At 49.5% G+C, this 17,644-nt stretch overlaps 3 protein-coding genes across 3 annotated transcripts; 1 reads left to right on the top strand and 2 right to left on the bottom strand.

Moving 5' to 3' along the window:
* Positions 1 to 289: 289 nt before the first annotated feature.
* PEX2_028080 (CCR4-NOT core subunit CDC39) lies at positions 290 to 7,361 on the bottom strand (the record flags this gene model as incomplete). The annotated part of the gene is made up of 4 exons (XM_016740083.1): positions 290 to 355; positions 407 to 6,279; positions 6,330 to 6,654; positions 6,705 to 7,361. 4 exons carry the CDS (start codon positions 7,359 to 7,361, stop codon positions 290 to 292), a joined length of 6,921 nt encoding a protein of 2,306 aa, XP_016593494.1.
* A 1,230-nt stretch (positions 7,362 to 8,591) lies between these two features.
* PEX2_028070 (uncharacterized protein) lies at positions 8,592 to 10,676 on the bottom strand (the record flags this gene model as incomplete). Its single annotated transcript, XM_016740082.1, has 1 exon — positions 8,592 to 10,676. The coding sequence occupies one exon, from the start codon at positions 10,674 to 10,676 to the stop codon at positions 8,592 to 8,594; it is 2,085 nt and encodes a 694-aa protein (XP_016593493.1).
* Positions 10,677 to 13,441: 2,765 nt separating this feature from the next.
* Positions 13,442 to 17,442, top strand: PEX2_028060 (Major facilitator superfamily domain, general substrate transporter; the record flags this gene model as incomplete). Its single annotated transcript, XM_016740081.1, has 11 exons — positions 13,442 to 13,541; positions 13,592 to 13,792; positions 13,860 to 13,945; positions 13,999 to 14,464; positions 14,522 to 14,721; positions 14,781 to 14,909; positions 14,979 to 15,156; positions 15,723 to 15,765; positions 15,825 to 16,425; positions 16,960 to 17,112; positions 17,215 to 17,442. The coding sequence occupies 11 exons, from the start codon at positions 13,442 to 13,444 to the stop codon at positions 17,440 to 17,442; spliced, it is 2,385 nt and encodes a 794-aa protein (XP_016593492.1).
* Positions 17,443 to 17,644: the final 202 nt, after the last annotated feature.

Raw genomic sequence — 17,644 nt, 5'->3', positions numbered from 1 at the left:
TTATCATTACAAGTCGCGGGCAGCATGAGACGCGAAAAAATATCATGGAACCTCAAGTCATGCGGAAATCGTAAGAGAAATAAATATGCATGCCATCACCACGGCTAACCCCTGCCGTAACATGAAACTGAAAAGATAAAATGGAAAAAGGACGCAAAGGAGCAATTGCGGAAGAGAACCCCGTGAAAATTACATGCAACGAAGTACTCCTGTACCGCCCGAGTTACCAGAGAAAGAACTTGAGGAGAGATATGGAAGGAGAGGATGAGGATGAGAAGCCGAGAGAAGCCTAGGCAATGGGCCGAGGGCTCTGTTGTTGGATATGTTGGAGAAGAGCGTCGAAGAGACGGCCGATCTGGGGAGCAGTTAGTATCGCGAGATTGTGAAAGATTGGTGGTAAGCTTACCTCAGGTGCCGCCTGGATAAAGGGGAGGCGGAAGAATGAGTAGCTCCGGTTCTGGAGGAGCTCCTGCAGGGTGATGATCAGACCCCATGGATGCGGGCGGTGGACAATCAACCGCTCCAACAACACACGAATGATTTGCTGGCGGATATCTGAGTCATCTTGCTCGGAGTAGTCCACGCCAAACAGACGGAGAATCGTGAAGCTAAAGAAGTAGGTGTGGCTGTTGGGGTAGCGGAGCTGGTTGGCCATTGCACTGAGCAAGTAGTAGCGGCTTTCGGGTCGCAGAACTTGGGCGATCTTCTCCAGAAGAGTGGCATGAGTCGAGTTCTCAAAGGCGCTACGGGTATTGCCCTTGGAAGCATGCTCCACTGCGGCTTGTTGGCCAATATACAAAACAAGCGCATTAACCAGGACGACATCCACATCGACGGGGACAAAGAAGAGGCCAGTGTCCTTGGAATCGGGGTTGAGAATGGTGTCGCAAAGCTGCTGAACAGCAGACTCGGAGATGCTCTCATTCTGGAGCACATCGTCAACAATGTCCTTGATGTTGGCAACCTGCAAAGGAGCAACGATATCACCAGCAATCTTGGGGATTTCGCGCATCTCCTCGATACGCTCGACCTTCAAGCCTTCGCGGAAAGGATCTGGAAGCTTCTGGAACGACGACGGGTAGGCACTGAGGACAAGATTGCGGAGCTGAGCGCAATGGGCCGGAATCACGTTGCAGAACTGGAAATGGTTCTCAGCAACGAACTCGGGGAAGTCGTGGTGCAAAATCAACAAGATACGGAGAACGCCCTTGTATAGATCCTTGGCAACGTATGTAATGTTAGCAGCCTTGAGTTGCTCGCCCATGTAGGACAGCAATGCTTGCATGATTTCGCAGTAAGGCGCCCATCCTGCACGGTCGGGCATGTTGAGCATGTCAGACATGAACACCCGGTGGGAGACCAAGCAAAGCCAACCATAAACGAACCCGGGCACATAACGGGGCTGGAAGGAGAGGAATTTGTTGGCCAAGGCGAAGATCATTCCCTGGTGTTGCTCAGTGTGTTGGAGGCCGTTCATCGAGTACTCGCACAAGATGCTTGAGAACAGACGGAAGAATACACGCTGGTTGAAAGCTTCTCCTCTCATAACCTGGTGGTGGTTGAGGACCAGGACCAAGAGAGAGAGAATGGAGTTGAAGTATGTAGCCTTGCTGGCTTTGACAGCGCCAGTGCTCTCGCCCTGGAATCTGATGAGAAGAATCACGAGTTTAGCGAGGGCATCGATGTAAAGGAAGGCCTCGTCAAGGCTGCCGTTGGGGTTCTGAGACTCATGCTCAAACATGGCGACGGAAATGTCGATGCTGAGACGGAAGAATAGCGCGGAATCCTCCTGGCTGTTCATCACTTGGCGGTTGTGGAGGTCCTGCAGGAACGAGTGGAAGGTGCGATCAGTCGCACCGGGGGCCTTGTAAATACCAATCCACTCGCTGAAGATGTACTCCATTTGGTCTCGCTTGGACCTAGCTTGGTCAGTAAGGAGAGTGTTGACGACCTCAGGAATACCAGACTCGCGCAGCTTTCGCACGATTTCTAGACCTGGAGCAACGCTTGCATCCTCGGCAAGCCATTGGCTCATGGCATCTAGACTACCAGAGAAGTCTGATCGAAGTGCGGAGGGTTCTTCATTGAAAAGAACGCGGTCCATCAGGTTGCCCAGCAACTCCAAAGCGGGCACGTTCCTGGATTGAATGAGTCGGGTCAGGTTCGTATCGACCCGACGGATATCCAGGAGCCCTGCATCAATGAGAGCAACAGTGACCGGCACATTGAACATGTGCTCATCATCAACTTCGGAGAGCAGTGCCCACGTGTACCGAGCAATAAGACTAGACATATCGCACAGCTTGGCAAGAAGGTGTACGAGAACTTCGATCTCGAGAGATCCATGTGGCTGGGAATACAGAAGGGTGCAAACCTTCAAAGAGGTCAGTCGTGCCAGCTCCTCTCCGTTCGTTGAGGAAAGGATGCTGCGCAATGCCTGGTTGTATTCTTGAAGAACCGCACTATCTCTGCCGAGATCTTTGACGTGTTCTTCGGGGGCGCTGCGAGCAGACTGCTGCAGATCGGAGACGAGGCTTTCCACTCTTTCCCGGGGGCTTTGAGCATCGAGGAACCCGTTGGTCTGAACGGGGGGCATTTGAGAAACGGCAGGCTGCGCCTGGGGGGTTCTGTGAGGGATGGCTGGCTGCTCAGCTGGGGTGGAAAGGTTTGGAATAGCAGGGTATGATTCTCCAAGCACGTCGGGAAGTTGACGGCCGGCCGATGCGTCGACGGATGGCGCCGGGCCTCGGGATTGGCGGGCAAACTCTTCGTAGATGGCGAGTTGCTCCTTGTTGAGACCGCCTGGCGCTTGTCGGTAAGGCTCCGGAATGAACAATCCCCAACGGTTCATAGAAGGATCAATGAAAGGGTCGTTAGAGCGACTGGCCTGGTGGCGACGACGGGCCTCCAACTGAGGCTCAATCACCTTCTCGATCTCAGGCAGCGACTTTTCCTCTGCGGCTTTCTCGACAATGCCACAGGCAGCATCCAGGTTATCATTGACACACATAAGAATCAAGCCTTCGGGCATAGGCTGCTCGGAGTAGTCTTGCTGAATCATGCGAATGTAGTTAGTCATGCTGACCTTTAGAGGCTCTTTGCATGTGACGAGTGCCAGGCTACCGGCAAGTTGTCGGACCATGATGCCCGCGGCATGGCGCACGCGTTCCTCATCGGGTTCCATAGCAAAGTCCTTAGAAACAAGTTGTACAGTCGAAATAGACGCAATGGTGACAGAGCGCTCAACGACAGGAGTAATGATCTCGGCAATGGCGCGCTCGACTGCGGTGTGCACAATCTGCTTGAGAATGGTGGGATCGACCATGCTACTCGCCGATGAGGGCAGGACAAGGATCTTGTCAAGGCTTGGCAGTGTTGACATGATGGCGGCCGGAGACAACCTCTCGTTCCGGATGGCCGGGTTGATAGCGCTGAGGGACAAATCCTCAAATGGCTCGGTAAGACCCTCTGGGGCGTTAACAGTGGGCAGTGGTTCCTCGGCATGTGCAGCACGATCGCGAATGACGATTGCAGGCTCAATTGTCTTGTGGTCGAGATCAAGATCTTTACAGAGGACTTCAATCTCGAACTTGAGATTGAGCTTCAATTCGGCGAAATGATAAAGCTCCAACAACAGGCCCAAAATATCCATCAGCCAGGGGTTGGGTGGCTTGAAGACCGTGGATTTGGTAGCCTGCACAAGAACTTTGCAGGTGAAGGGAATCGTAACCATGAGGCGTTGGGTGTCATAGCCTTCGAGAAGCAGGCCCTTGAAGTAGATGTTCTTGTGCTTGATAGGTTTGTCTTTGGCGATAGTCAGCGAACCAAGCCAAGCACCAAGGTTCTTCAAGTGACCGCGATCAGTAGACGAGCTTAAAGTGCCTTCTGAGTTAATCAATTTAGCGACACTGACATAGGTCTCCCGCAGGACCTCGGCCCAGAGGATCTTGTCGCCAATGCGCCCAAGGAGGTCAAGGTAGAGTTGCTGGAAATTGGGCTGCAGCTTGGCACGTTCTTCCACCAGGTATGCGGCGAACCACTGGTGGTGTTGATCGCGCAACACTTCTCGCAGATCCTCAAGCTTCTCGTCAATGTTCTGCTCGGAAACATTGTTGAGAACGAAAAGAATCTTGTCCTGGATGTCTTCATCCGGGTCTTCGTAGAGTTCAGATCGAAGAGGTGGATCGAGTTGAACAGCACGGAACTTGCGCACGGAGCCATCCGCGATGGGGGAGTCAACAGAATTGCCATTTGTCAGAGGCACAGAAGCAAGACCATCAAAGGGTCCTACCTCGGCTTCGCCAATCTGGTTTCCTTGCTCACGGAGCACCTCCTCTGCCTTTTGGTAGATGGGCGTGCCTTGAAGAGAGGGGATTTGGAAGAGCAGGTGGCAGAAGCCAGCCCACTCGGGGAGACGGTTAATCAACTGCTCAATCGCTTCCACACCGAACTTGTACATGGGGTCGTGGGGTTCATGTTCGCGGACAGCCTCGAGGATCATACCGAGACCAACCTTCAACGTAATGCCGTCAACAAGACGGAAGTTGATGATACCACCAAACATGACCGCAGTCTTGGTCAGAGCCTCAAGCGGGTACTCATGATAGCAATGATATTCGTCGATTAGGCCGTGCACCATGCAGGCAAACAGATCTTGTTCTGTGGGGTCACGCGAAGACTTGTATTTGCGCATCAACTCCAGCATCTCACGAAGCGAGAGTTCCTCGTGGTACATTTTACCAAAGAGCTCTTGCATTTGCTTGTCAATTGAGTCAGGCAACGTGTTGCCGTTCTCCCCATTAGCGTCGATGATATCATCGAACCCTTCGCCGTAATTGATCAGGCGAGGGTATGTCTGAATGCAAATTCGCTGAACTGGTGTGAGATTTTCGCGGTCCCCGACATATTCCTCCAAAACAGACAAAAGGGTATAAACAGTCTTGACTGCAAGGCTGACCATTTGATGAGCAGACTGCTCCTTCCGTTGGACGTGCAATTCGTCCTCGGCCTTGATTCGCAGGAACTTGGAAAGCAAACCACCCATGTCAATGGCACCTTTCTGTGCGGCATTCCGAACCCACTGCTCAAGATCAAAGGGACTCTTGCGGTGGGAGTAGCAGGCGAGATCGAGAGCAAGACCGTTGGTGAACCCAAGGAGATAATCGAGCCATCCGTATGCCGCGGCGTGCTCATAGATCACAGCGGTGGACGTTGGATCCTGGGTGAAAGTGGTGAAAAGTTGCTCTGATACCCACTGTCGATCTTGTCGCCACGCACCGTGAAGAGCGAGCTGATACCCATCCTCTTGCTTCGAGATGAAGACGATGAATGTGCGCAGCACAAAGCTCTGTTGGACACTGGACCACGGTTGGGGAACAGCAAGAGCGGAAACGAGGAAAACTGGCAAATCGAATTGGACAACCGCCTTTATAAGAAGCTGGCTTTCTGTCGCAGCCCATGAAGCCTGGGAGAACAAAGCGAGGTCGAAAATTGCTTTCATAGCGTCCATAGACCGAAGAGGTGACTTTGCCGCACGCTCGCCTTGCAGTTTGACGATATCAGGGGCATCTTCAAAGAAGTCGGTGGGGAAAGTTGCGCGAAGGTTGTTAATGTGCGATGGGTCGATCCGAGAGGCCACAAAAGCTGTCAGGAATGACATCTGCGTGTCACGATGCTCCCAGTCTCCACCCCAAAGCTTTTGAACATCCAAAGACGAGTCGTCGACCGCCACGGCGGAAAGAACGCTGTACAATTTGCTGAATTGCTTCGGATCCACTCGGAGACCCTCACGATCGAAGTGTCGGAACACGAGGGGCCAATTGATTGGCTTGTCGGTATATGCACTTAAGAATATCTCTAGTGAGAATTGTTCCCAATATTGCGACAAGATCATGAAGAGAAGCGCGCTGGCTAGATGTTCTTCGCTCCAGTTCTTCTGGTCTGAGTTTAGCAATTCACTTATTGTCTCGATATTTGCAGTGGCACGAGCTCCCTTAGCATGAAGCTGTCGCACAAGGACATATTGAGGGTTGACAAAGTTGAACATCTGTAGGGCAGAGGAAACTTCGAATGGCATATCCAAGCCAAGTTTTTGGTATCGCAGATTGGCTGCGTAAACCAGCTTCGCCTTGACGTCGTCGGTAAAATTGCGGGGAGGGTATAAGATGAAACGTTCAATCGTCATACCAAGGAAGGAGTTGTGGTAATCCTTGGTCACTTCGGTGGGACTGGCCAAGCTCTGCAAGAAAGGAGCAATGGAATTCGAGAGGATGGCATCGGCTAACGGCGGTGGTTAGAGTTAATCCAGAGACGTGAAGGAGCAGGCATACCTTTAGCACGAAGATCCGACTTGCTAGTCAGCTTAAAAGCCAACGCAAGTGCAACCTTGACAACTGGGTCGAGTCGGAAATGATCTAGGAAAGTAGAAAGGTCGAAGTCGCGGAAGATGTCTCCTTCAGAGGTATCTACTGTCTCAGCAATTTTCTGGGCTTGCTCCATGTCCGAGGACACTTTTTGCAGCTCCTGGACAAGGAGAGGGTAGTTGCCCGCATTCTCAACGGACTTGTTGACACCCGGGAAGATTTGGGGCGCATTTCCTGTTAGGAGGCGGCGAAAGTATTTGGAAAAGACCTCCATTCCGTTCGATGTCACAAGCTGCGGATATTAGAATCGAGTCGATTAGGATATATGGCAGCACCACCAACCTTGTGTATCTGGGCAGCCTTTGTCTCCCACTTCTCTTTTCCTTCCTTCTCTGTGATAGAATCCAGCAACAGGAACACCTGAGCAATGGAGATTTTGGTGAGCGACGATTGGCTCGAGTGGGCGGCTGTCGAACCCGGCTTGTCAGAAGCGAAGCCTGTGGGAGAATTCACGGTTGTTCCGGACGAGAGCGGCGAGAAGACGCCTCTGGAAGATCCCGGCCCACCACCTCCTCCCCCAGTACCTCCTCCACCCGGGGTGGAGCCTGTAGCAGAGGCCAAATGGGACCCTATGGAAGGGGTGTGAGCTCGGAACTTAGGAGACGAGAGGGTTGTTGCGTGCTGTTGCGAGCCAGATTGCAATGATGTGAAGGGCGAAGATGTGTGTTTGGGACTTCCGCCGGAGAGACCCCTAGCAGAACTCAGCACGGCAGAGAAAGAAGACGGTGTCGAAACCCCAAGGCCTGCGTCCAAGCCCCGGGAAGCCGTGGGGGGAGCGGCGGAGGATATGTTGGTCGCGAGTGGAGTCAACCCACGACGTGCGCCGGATTGCGACACGGACCGACCCCAGGCACCAATATCGGTCCTGGTCGAAGAAGATTTATCGGTGCCAGAAGCAATCGACGATTGGGCGGAAGGGTGAGGGGGAGGGAAGGTCATCTAGGAGACGCGATCATTTGATCTGGAGGTCCAAAGACAGATTTTTAAGTCACAGGCGCAATAAACGGGGGGAAATCGATAAAGCAGATCAATGAAATAGACGCAAGATCATGCGATATCGAAAGAGGGAGGGTATTGGGAAAAGAAGATGACACTGTGGGAGAGGAATGGATGGGGGAACGATGAGATGGAGAGGTTGCAAGAGGAATGGGGTGCAAGGTGCGAGTTGTCGGAAGTGTGCCTGCCTCAGGTGTCGAGCGGGAGCTCCTAATCAGGCACCAGGGAGGGGATATAAGGCACACCTTGCGTTCTTTCAAGCGTCGAGGGGTTGCTTGAGCTCTATCCTATTTTAGACTTAATGATTGTATGACTGTCGCTTCCCTTGCTATTCATTGCCCGTCATTTTCCAAACCTGCATGCTGGTCTTGGGAGATGGTCACGTGTAGTATTTCAGCACGTGATGCATTGCTGAGTCATCTACTCTGGGGTCCACTCACCCGCCGCTGCACGGGTCCGTCACTCACCTACCCTAACAAAGCGAGGGCCACGGAGTACCATGCAGAGAGTAGTCTAAGCATAAACTAGCGATATAAGATATGATATACTTCGGCTTCTACTATTCCGTGTCTAAAGTTTTTTTATTTAGAGATTCATGGGGCAGAAATTCCCTTTGAGAGCTAATATTATATGTTATCCTACACAGGGTAAAAACCGGTAAAGCTTGTCTGTCTTGCAATATGATTGAGGGAGATGATGATAGAACTGCTCCTCCGTCAAATGCTAAGATAGGATAAAATTCAACCTAGCATCCTAAGAACATAGTAGATGAGAACGATATATGATCAAGCATATCGCAGTACCTGAACCATACCTATCCAATGAACGCCAGAGTCGAAACCAGTAAGAGCCGATCAACAGGTCGAGAAAATATAACCCAGGAAAGATGGAAAGAATAACTCGCAAAGTAGTGAGAATCATGTCATACCGCAATGACAGTCGGCAATAAAAAGAGGGGGGGAGCATAGTCACGGATAATGCAAGAAACGAAACACCCCACAAGGCCAGTAGCTTGCGGGGACGAAAGGAAGATAAAATCACACAGTCAAGAAGGAAGAGGATCATGTGCACATGAGTTTGAGGCCATTTGGCTGGCCAATCCAACGCCAACGCCTGTGTCCGCAGCAGGAGGGACTACAATGAATAAATGATATTGTTTGAGGTTGCCTCCGGCTAGTCAGTCAGAGACACGCAGTAGCACGGGCTGGCGTAAGATGCCTGGGCAGTGTATGTCTGGGCAGTGCCACCTTTATAATTGGTGTAGGTAGTAGTCGGCGTGGGCTCATTTTCTTTGATGTTGATGATATTGCCCGAGAGAAGCGCCAAACCCCCGTCATTGCGAATCTGCATTTGCTGACAGTAAGGAGCTTCGCGTGATGGGTCGTCTCGACGCTCCTCCATCTTGATCCTCCGTGGGTAATCAGAAGTGGAGGATTCGTCGCGTTTGGAGTCAGTAGTTACGCCAGCTGTGCTTGCCGCCATGTCGCTGTTGGTGGAAGCGGTAGTGGTCGAGGAATGCGACGTCGACTGGTTGACATACAAGAAGAACTCCATCATCGTGTTATTCCACCAACAGAACCACGGCTTGTCGCCGATTGATGCAGTCTGCTTCAGGTTCTTGTAGGCGTTTGCATTCACCCACCCGTCTTCCACCCACGAGCGCTTGGAAAGGGAGTTAGAGAATGTATCGTCTGGGACAATGACCAACTTGTCGAACGGAGCAAGGAAGAATAGAGCAGGGCCCATGCCAATATCAGTGGTATCAATGGCCATACTCAGTGCTTGTGTAGGCGAAGCAGACCAATATGGCGCCTGGGCACCGTATGTAAAAGTCGGGGTTGGAGAACTGTTGTCGAAAACGATGGAATGATGACCTTTGTATTCGCCGACAAAAATATCAACTTTGCTCGGCGATTGCAGGCATTTCCAGGCTTTCCCGTAATTCGACTCGTCCACGCAAAGCCCTGATCCATTCTGATAACCGGAAGGAACCACAAAGTGACCCGTTGGGATTTGTTTCAGATAGGTGGGGGTGGATATCATGGACGCATCCATCTGAGGAGTTGCAGTGACCGTGATAATTGGTAACGCGCTAGATTTTTGAGCCTCTTGGTCTTCTTGCTTTGCAGCTTCGGCGGCCTTCTTGGTTCCCAAAACACCGCCAATGGCACCCCCAATACACCCTCCGATGAGCATAACAGTTGCAATGAGGACAAACGTCCACACCGGCAGGCCACAGCATGCAGTCTGTTTCCCCTTGCGTTTGAGTTTCTCCTCGAAGGCCATGATGCCTGTAGTCGCAGCGACTCTTTCCTCCCCGTTCCCACCATCGTTCCCAAGTCCAGAATATGCAGGCACCAAAGGCCTTGATGAGGTTTCTGAGATCGGTGGTGCTCTTAGGCTTTCATTGTTGAGTCGGTGTTCCTCCGGTGGAGTGCTGATATCGGCCGTCGTCTCAGCCCCTGGAGGCTTGGGTACAACACCAGTTGGATAGCGTGAATAGGGTGGTAGCGGCTCTGCGTGACCATCCGGTCCAATGATATCACCCACGTCATCAGCCTGACGACCAGCGGGCGGTTGATATGGTGGATTATGGCCTGGAAATCCGACTGGGATGATATCGTCATCCATTCCTTCCTCGACCACATTCTGCGAGTACATCGCATAGGGGTGCTGTGGACCATTGGATTCTTCAAGTGGACGTTCGATTGGGCGTATCGTCGAAGTACTACCAACACTAGGCGACCGGCTAACCCCAACTTGTGGATACATACCATATGGATGGCTGGGTCCGGTGGCTCCGGTGTAGGGGCTGAGGGCGCGGGGAATCGAGAAACGAGAAGAAACACTTTGATTTCGCTGGATCATTGAAGGCGTAGAGTTGAGAGAGGAGGTGGAGTTACGGTTGTTGGCGAAATTGTACCCCTTTTGGGGCAGACTTGACCGATGAGGTTCATCGAAGGACACCCGAGCGTCATCACCAAAAGGGTTCTCGTTCTCGGTCGGGGCCGTGCTGACGGTCCTTGACTGGGTATTTTCTCGAAGAGTAGAGGAGGATGCGATGGAAGAGGGACTGTGGGGGCGTTGGATGCGATCGGAGTCAATGGTTTCTAATGAGTATTCGTCGGCGAAGACATTTGGGTTGGAGAAAGAGGTGCGACCGAAGGAGTGGCGAGGTGTCAAATCGCCGGAGATTCGTGGCGTGTGAGAGGATCGTGAATCAGAGCGAGAATGCTCCGATGAAATATGACCAGACATTTCCTATCGGTCTGGCAGCCCTGTCGGGCCACCTCGTTGTTTGATCAATCCGTTTCGCTACCCGGCGAGGATGGGCGAGGAATGGGGAGCAAGCAGATACAGCCGACTGATTCGCGAAGAATAATAAAGAGTAAGAAGATATGTTCTAAATGATAGAGATGGGATGTTAAGAAAGTCAAGGTGAGAAGGGAAGGGAGGAGATTGAGACTTTAGTGTGACGAGTTTACTGAGGGGAGCCGGGGGAGAGAGAGAAGTCGACCACACTCGGACCAACTGAAATTCTTGGCTTTTGGGATTTGCACCGTCTCCTGGGGGGTTTTGTTAGGGGACTTTTTCTATTTACTTTCTCTTTTTTTTTCTATTCGCTTTTCTTTCTTTTCAAATCTTCTCATTTTATTTTACAACATACAATGTACAATGTATAACATACAATAATGTACTATGATCTACTCCGTACTCCGTGCCTAGGACTCCTCTGTCTACGCTACTACGACTAGGGCGACCAACTAGCGAGCCCATCCCGTCTACGGTGGGCCTGAACGGACTTCGCCACTATGCACGCTGCATACTATCTTGTGCTATTTTGATATTCTCTCCTAGTATCTCCGTACTATAATACGAAACACACGTTCCAGCTACCTAGCTCTAGACCAATATCCCCAAATTTTTTGGCTATAGATCGAATTTGAATCGATTTCTTTCTCAATGTGAGAATACCAAACCCCTTTGTGTGTTTGGGTCTGGAATTCACGAACTGGAGAAATGGACCCTGCCGAACCAATGTTCAAGGACTCTCGAGTCTGGGCTCACGAAAAAAAAAAAAATTCAACCTGAAAATCGGAACGTTCAGATATCAGGGCTGAACGGACAACTCGGATTCAATGTCTTGCGGACTAATCGTATTCCAAAAAATGCAGATTTGTTCACCTATCATGATCATACCTTTTTTATGAGCTGATCATCCCTCAGACATCCCCTATTCGCTGTTGGAGTTGAAACAAAAGTCTATTGGAATATACGGTTTCGTGTTTATCCATCTATGATATCCATTCGTATCTTCGTTTTAGGGCTTGGAGATTTATCGGGCATCGTACAACATATCCGTGGAAGACCTGTCTACTCATACCCGGAAGGGGTATGATATTCAGTCCCAACACAGTCATCCGAGGAAGGCCGTATGGGTCAACAGTTTCAGCCATCCGCGGCTTCTTCGGTCCAGCCCCTCTAGGACGGGGTTGCGTGCGTAACGGGATCCATCCAGGGCCAACCCCATCTGACTCCATCTGACTCCATCTGATATATGTATTTGGTACGTCGGTTTCGATTTCCACTTAGTATCTACCAGCATTTTGAGAGAACCCGAGATCTTTCCTCCGCCTGATCAGAGACCTGGTTCATCCATCACTTGTAACTAGTAAACTATCTAGATCTACAATAGTTAGTGTATCATATACAACTGGAAAATTCTCAATTACCCATCGCGAAAGAGTTCTCCGTATTCTCTTTTCTGTATATTAGCAAATATTAAATTTATATTTGATATAGTATAACTACACAAAATTATTGTTGGTCTACATTATAGGTAATATAGATCAGCCATGTTTCTATATCAAGAATCGCATAATGTACAGCAAGAGTGCGAAGCGCAAATCAGCTATTCTTCAGAGAAAATAAATCTGATTAAAATGCTTTAATGGGATATAGGAAGGTGTAATAGGTGTTTGATAGAGCTAAAAAGTTTCCAGCCCCATGAGGTCAAGGTCAATATACCTCGCCTAGTTATATATTACTGAATGCATTTCATACGCTGTTCTCGGTACCTAGGCATGTTTATTAACATGACTCAGTGCATTGTGGAGCCCATCACTGCATCATATGAGACATTCGAGCTGGTCCTGTGGAGTAAGGGCGATGATCCGATGTAGATCCAACTCTATCGCACAGCACATAGACACCAGATATACAGAAAGTCTTCAACTTCACACATACATATCAACAAGGACGCAAAAGCAATTTCGCTTTCCTGATTTCCCTCCGCAACCCCTGCCCATAGTCTTCTAAGCCAATACCGGACCCTACAATGCATGAACCATAGTCGACCGCATATTTCAGACTACAGGTGAAAGTAAGCGTGGCATGGTACAACAGGAATATACTTTGCTTGGCTATAACCCCATACTCTCTCTGCTCGGCTTATCGGTCTAATGATGACCGTTTGAGATCTGTGGGCGCTCCGACTTGTAAGGCCTTATTGAGCGGTTCGGGCCACCATTTATTATTGGACAGGGTGTGGATCTTCAGAAACGCTATCATGAGGTGCACAGTTTACAACGGGCCTTTCGATGAAACCTCAGATCATGTAAAAATGTGAGGAGTCTCTCGGCCCCAAACTTCCCCGACATCCAACAACCTAAACAGCTTCGTATTCGGTCCACTAACCAAAGTGAACCACCCCTGCCCACGCTAATTGGCATATGTGAAGCTACTCTTCCATAAAAAGCTCTGATTGGTCTGTCTGATATGGTATGCAATACAAGATAATCTCTAGTGAGCTAGGGACGAATGGCAGCTGATCCGAAGAGAATTTTGTGGCTTCGCTGCGCATTATCCCGTTGCCGGAACCCTCGTGGCTCCATGCAGAGCTGGGGAAAAGCTGGGGAAAATATGGGGTTTGTTTATAAAGTCCACATCATCTTCTACGTTCGATTTTGTTGCAAGATTACGTATCAACAAGTCTATGTTTACTGATAATCCAACGAGCCATCATGGGTGTATATTTCAAGCGGAATATCACTGTTGAGGACAATGCTGTCACATCAGCAATTCATTTGACTCTACGACAGTCTCTACTCCCGAATGCATTAGGTATATATCGGCTCGATATATCTGATGGCAAGTTTCTAACATCTCTGTAGTTATGATCCTCTTCTTTCTTTGGGGATTCGCGTACGGACTGCTGGATGTTCTGAACTCCCATTTCCAAACAACCCTCAATATCACTGCTAGCAAGTCCAGTGGCCTACAGGCCTCATACTTTGGTGCCTACTTCATTTGCCCACTAACCATATCCGGCTGGATCGCCCGCAAGTATGGATTCCGAGTTACCTTCATGACCGGTAAGAGACACGAGATTATTTCCAGGATCCATTTTGTCGCCAGCTAACATATCCTTCTGTGAGCCAGGCCTCGCCGTTCTAGCTGTTGGGTGCCTTCTCTTCTGGCCTAGCGGCGTGAAAAAGTCATTTGGTGGATTTTGCGGTAGCATGTTTGTACGTGAAGCAAAACAACTCGCTCCGAGATATACTTCTAACCCTATTAATAGGTTGTTGGTGCTGGGTTATCCACCTTAGAGACTGCTGCTGACCCCTTCCTCTCGATCTGCGGACCTCCAAAATATAGCGAGATCCGTCTGAACCTAGGCCAAGCTGTCCAGGGAGTGGGGACTTTTGTTGCCCCTCTCCTGGCCTCTCGTGTCTTCTTTGCAAACACCGTGGATGACAATGCCGGACTGAAGAATGTGCAATGGACATACCTCGGGGTGGCCTGCTTTGTCGCTCTGCTTATTATTCTCTTCTGGCTCGCTCCCTTCCCTGAGATCACAGATGCGGATCAGGAAGCACTGGAAGCGCAGATCTCCGAACATGGCGAAGACACCGGCCCGTTCAAAAAGCAATATAATCTGTTCTTCGGTGTGTGGAGCCAGTTCTGCTATGTGGGAGCACAAGTGGCTGTGGCTGGTTATTTTATCAACTTTTGCAAAGAAGCTGGCAAAACCTCTGCAGAATCATGTAAGTTATATAAAGAAGACCACGCTTAGGTGTTGGAGTCTAACGATGCTCTCCTAGCCGACTTGCTTGCCATTGCGCAGGGTCTGTACGCTTTCAACCGATTTGTGGCCACGGGCTTGATGATGATGAAAGCTTTCAAACCCCGATATATGCTGACAGTGTACTTAATCCTCTGCTGCGTCTTCTCGGTGGCCGCCATGACCACAAAGGGCTATACTTCAGTAGCGATGATTATCCTTGTCTTGTGTTTTGAGTCGGTGAGCAACATGATGAATTTGCGAGCCGAGCTCCTATAACTGACAAAAATTCTTATCAGTGTTGCTTTGCAACCATTTTCTCTCTAGCTCTTCGTGGCCTTGGTCGTCACACTAAGCGTGGTGGCTCTCTGCTTGTTGCGGCCATCTCAGGTGGCATGGTCTTTCCTCCTATGATGGGAGCTATTGTGGTTCGTTTACATAACCTGACTTTTAGGGATTTTCCGAGTTTCGAGTACTAACATTGCAGCACTCTTCAGACAAACAAGAATGCTCACATTGCCATGGCAATCCCAATGATGGGCTTCGTTCTCGCATTGGCTTTTCCCGTTTACGTGAACGTCTTCAATAAACATGTCATGGATAGTCACCGGGACACTGAGCTTAATGTTACAATTTCCGTGGGGAAGGATATTGCTCTAGAGGAGGGTCCTCAAAGTAAGTCTACAACAGAAACAATTGAGACAGTTGAGGAAACAAGGCCGAATGCTTGATGAGATAGATTGAAGAACCGAGGAATTATTCAGCCAGGGTTGTATTCTTGTGTTTATTCTATAGCGCAACACTTCTCGAATATATATTCACGAATATTCTTTGTTACAAACGAACGTAAAGTCTAAAAATCGAGAACTCAATCATCTCGGTTCTGTCTTTCCCTCTGTCTATTCCTGATTACATTAATGCGCACTATGGTCCTTCATTATATACAAGAAGCCTAATTTTTAGCAGACCCATTTTGTATGTTGTACAGCCCCCCGGGAGTGGTGTAGCTCCGGGGAACGGTGGGGTCGCCATGCCACAGCTGCCGGCTATGGGCTTGGCAGTCACAGGGTGATCTGGCATTTATGGAGCTTTCATTTTCAACATACTTCCGCGGTGAACTTAACCAGGGCACAACTTTGTGCACTCATGTTAGCCTATATCACCCATTCCCTGTATTCGCAAAACATGGGTCTACTCTGGGCAGCTGTCTGTTTCTCATCACTTTTCCACTAGCTCACAAGCACCCGGCGAGGAATTCTTTCAGAATACATCGCAACGATGGATGTAAGTGAGCGCTATTAGAGCCTATCATGAATTTGATTACTGTTATAAATGTGAGCTAGATTTAATGAGAGCGACCGTTTAAGCGAACGATATGTCAAGTTTAGACCAACAGAGCTACAACGGATTGCCGGCGAAGCAGTACAACAAGGCTATTGCCCTGATATTGCTAAACTTGCAGAGGGAGGCTTCAACAAAGTGTTTCTTCTGCGAGCAAAGAATGGCCGTGAAGTGATCGCACGGATTCCTACTCCCATTGCCGGGCCTCGTCATTATACAACCGCCAGTGAGGTGGCAACGATGAAGTTTTTGCGGACTGTCCTTAAGCTGCCGGTACCGGAGATCTTGGCATATTCAACATTATCGGACAATTCTATCGGCGCAAAGTATATTCTGATGGAGCGAGTGGAGGGAGAGAGTCTTTCCTCACGGTGGTTATCCGTCACGACCGACGAGGTAAAAGGCGTCATGACACAAATTGCAGATATGGAGAGAAAGATTTTTGACTTCAATTTTCCTGCGTATGGAAGCCTATATCACAAAAAGGACCTCGAAGACAGCGAAACCCGGGTACCAATCGTGGACGATTTCTGTATCGGCCCTATGTCTGCGCGGCAGTTTTGGCATGGTGAACGAAGTAAAACAGAAATTGACCGTGGACCCTGTAGGCTTCTCCCTTTCCCCCCTTTCCCCTTTCCCTTTGGCTCTTGATTGTTAGCAAAAAAAACTATACGACCGGAACTGATCATTGCTACAGGGCTTTTACCCGTGGACTATGTTACGTCCACGGCTCGCCGGGAGATAGCTATCATTCGACATCACGCTAAAGCTCAGCCTCGCCAGACATTTCTTCTACCGACTGAGTATAACATTTCTCCTTCTGAGCAAACCTCGTTACTTTCGAAGTTCCTACAGTTGGCGCCTCATTTAATTCAACTAGATTCTACCCTGACACTAAGACACCCCGACTTGAGCCTAAGCAATATTTTATTGACACCTAGGTCAACTAAAATCATCAGTATCATTGATTAGCAGGATGCCGTGATATTCCCTCGCTTCATGCAAGCAGGTTATCCCGTGTTCTGTAAGCACAACTCCTCCCAGCCTCAAAGTCTACATATTCCATCTCTCCCCGATGATTTCGATGAGATGGACATCGATCAACAAAGACAATCCAGGGCTACCTTGCGCTTAGAAGAGGCCAACCTCTATTACACAGCTGCGACAGGTGTACACAATGACAAACACATGGATATGTTGAAAACTCCTTATCTCGGAATGCGACAGTATGTCCTCCGCCAAACAGAGTATCCTTGGGACGCAGACGTAATTACCTTACGTGCTGCACTAGTAGGCATCACCACTCCATCTGTATAGAGCAGCATCTCCTCAGCAGTTTGTCCAGTAGTATTCAGCGATGAAGAACGAAAAGCTGCTATAGCTGAATTACAGGAATGGAACGAGTCTGAACAGCTATTGTCCCAGGTTAGAGAACACCTCGATATCGACCTGGAAGGTGGTACCGAGCCAGAGAACTTTGAGAGGGCAATGAAGTTCAATCAACAGTTCCGTAATGAAATGGTTCGGCAGGCAGAGGAGGGCCAGCAGGAGACCTGTTGGCGTAATTGGCCGTATAAGGATGACGATGATGACAGCATGCCTCCTTCCGGGGATATCTAGGTAGCTTTGACGCGGTCACATATGTACTATGTACTTCTTCATGTTGGGAATTGTTTCACTTCTGATTTCAATGATTGAAATATAAGTCATAGGTTGTACCTATGGTACTTCCTCAGCGATTTCTCATACTCAATGAGACTTTTGGTTCTCTTCGGCCGCGTCAACTACCACCAATGGTACTGGATAAGAATCTCAGATTGGT

Source organism: Penicillium expansum (assembly GCF_000769745.1).
Source record: "Penicillium expansum strain MD-8 chromosome Unknown contig75, whole genome shotgun sequence".
NCBI classification, from domain to species: Eukaryota; Fungi; Ascomycota; class Eurotiomycetes; order Eurotiales; family Aspergillaceae; genus Penicillium; species Penicillium expansum.
This window is presented reverse-complemented; position numbering and strand designations above follow the sequence as displayed.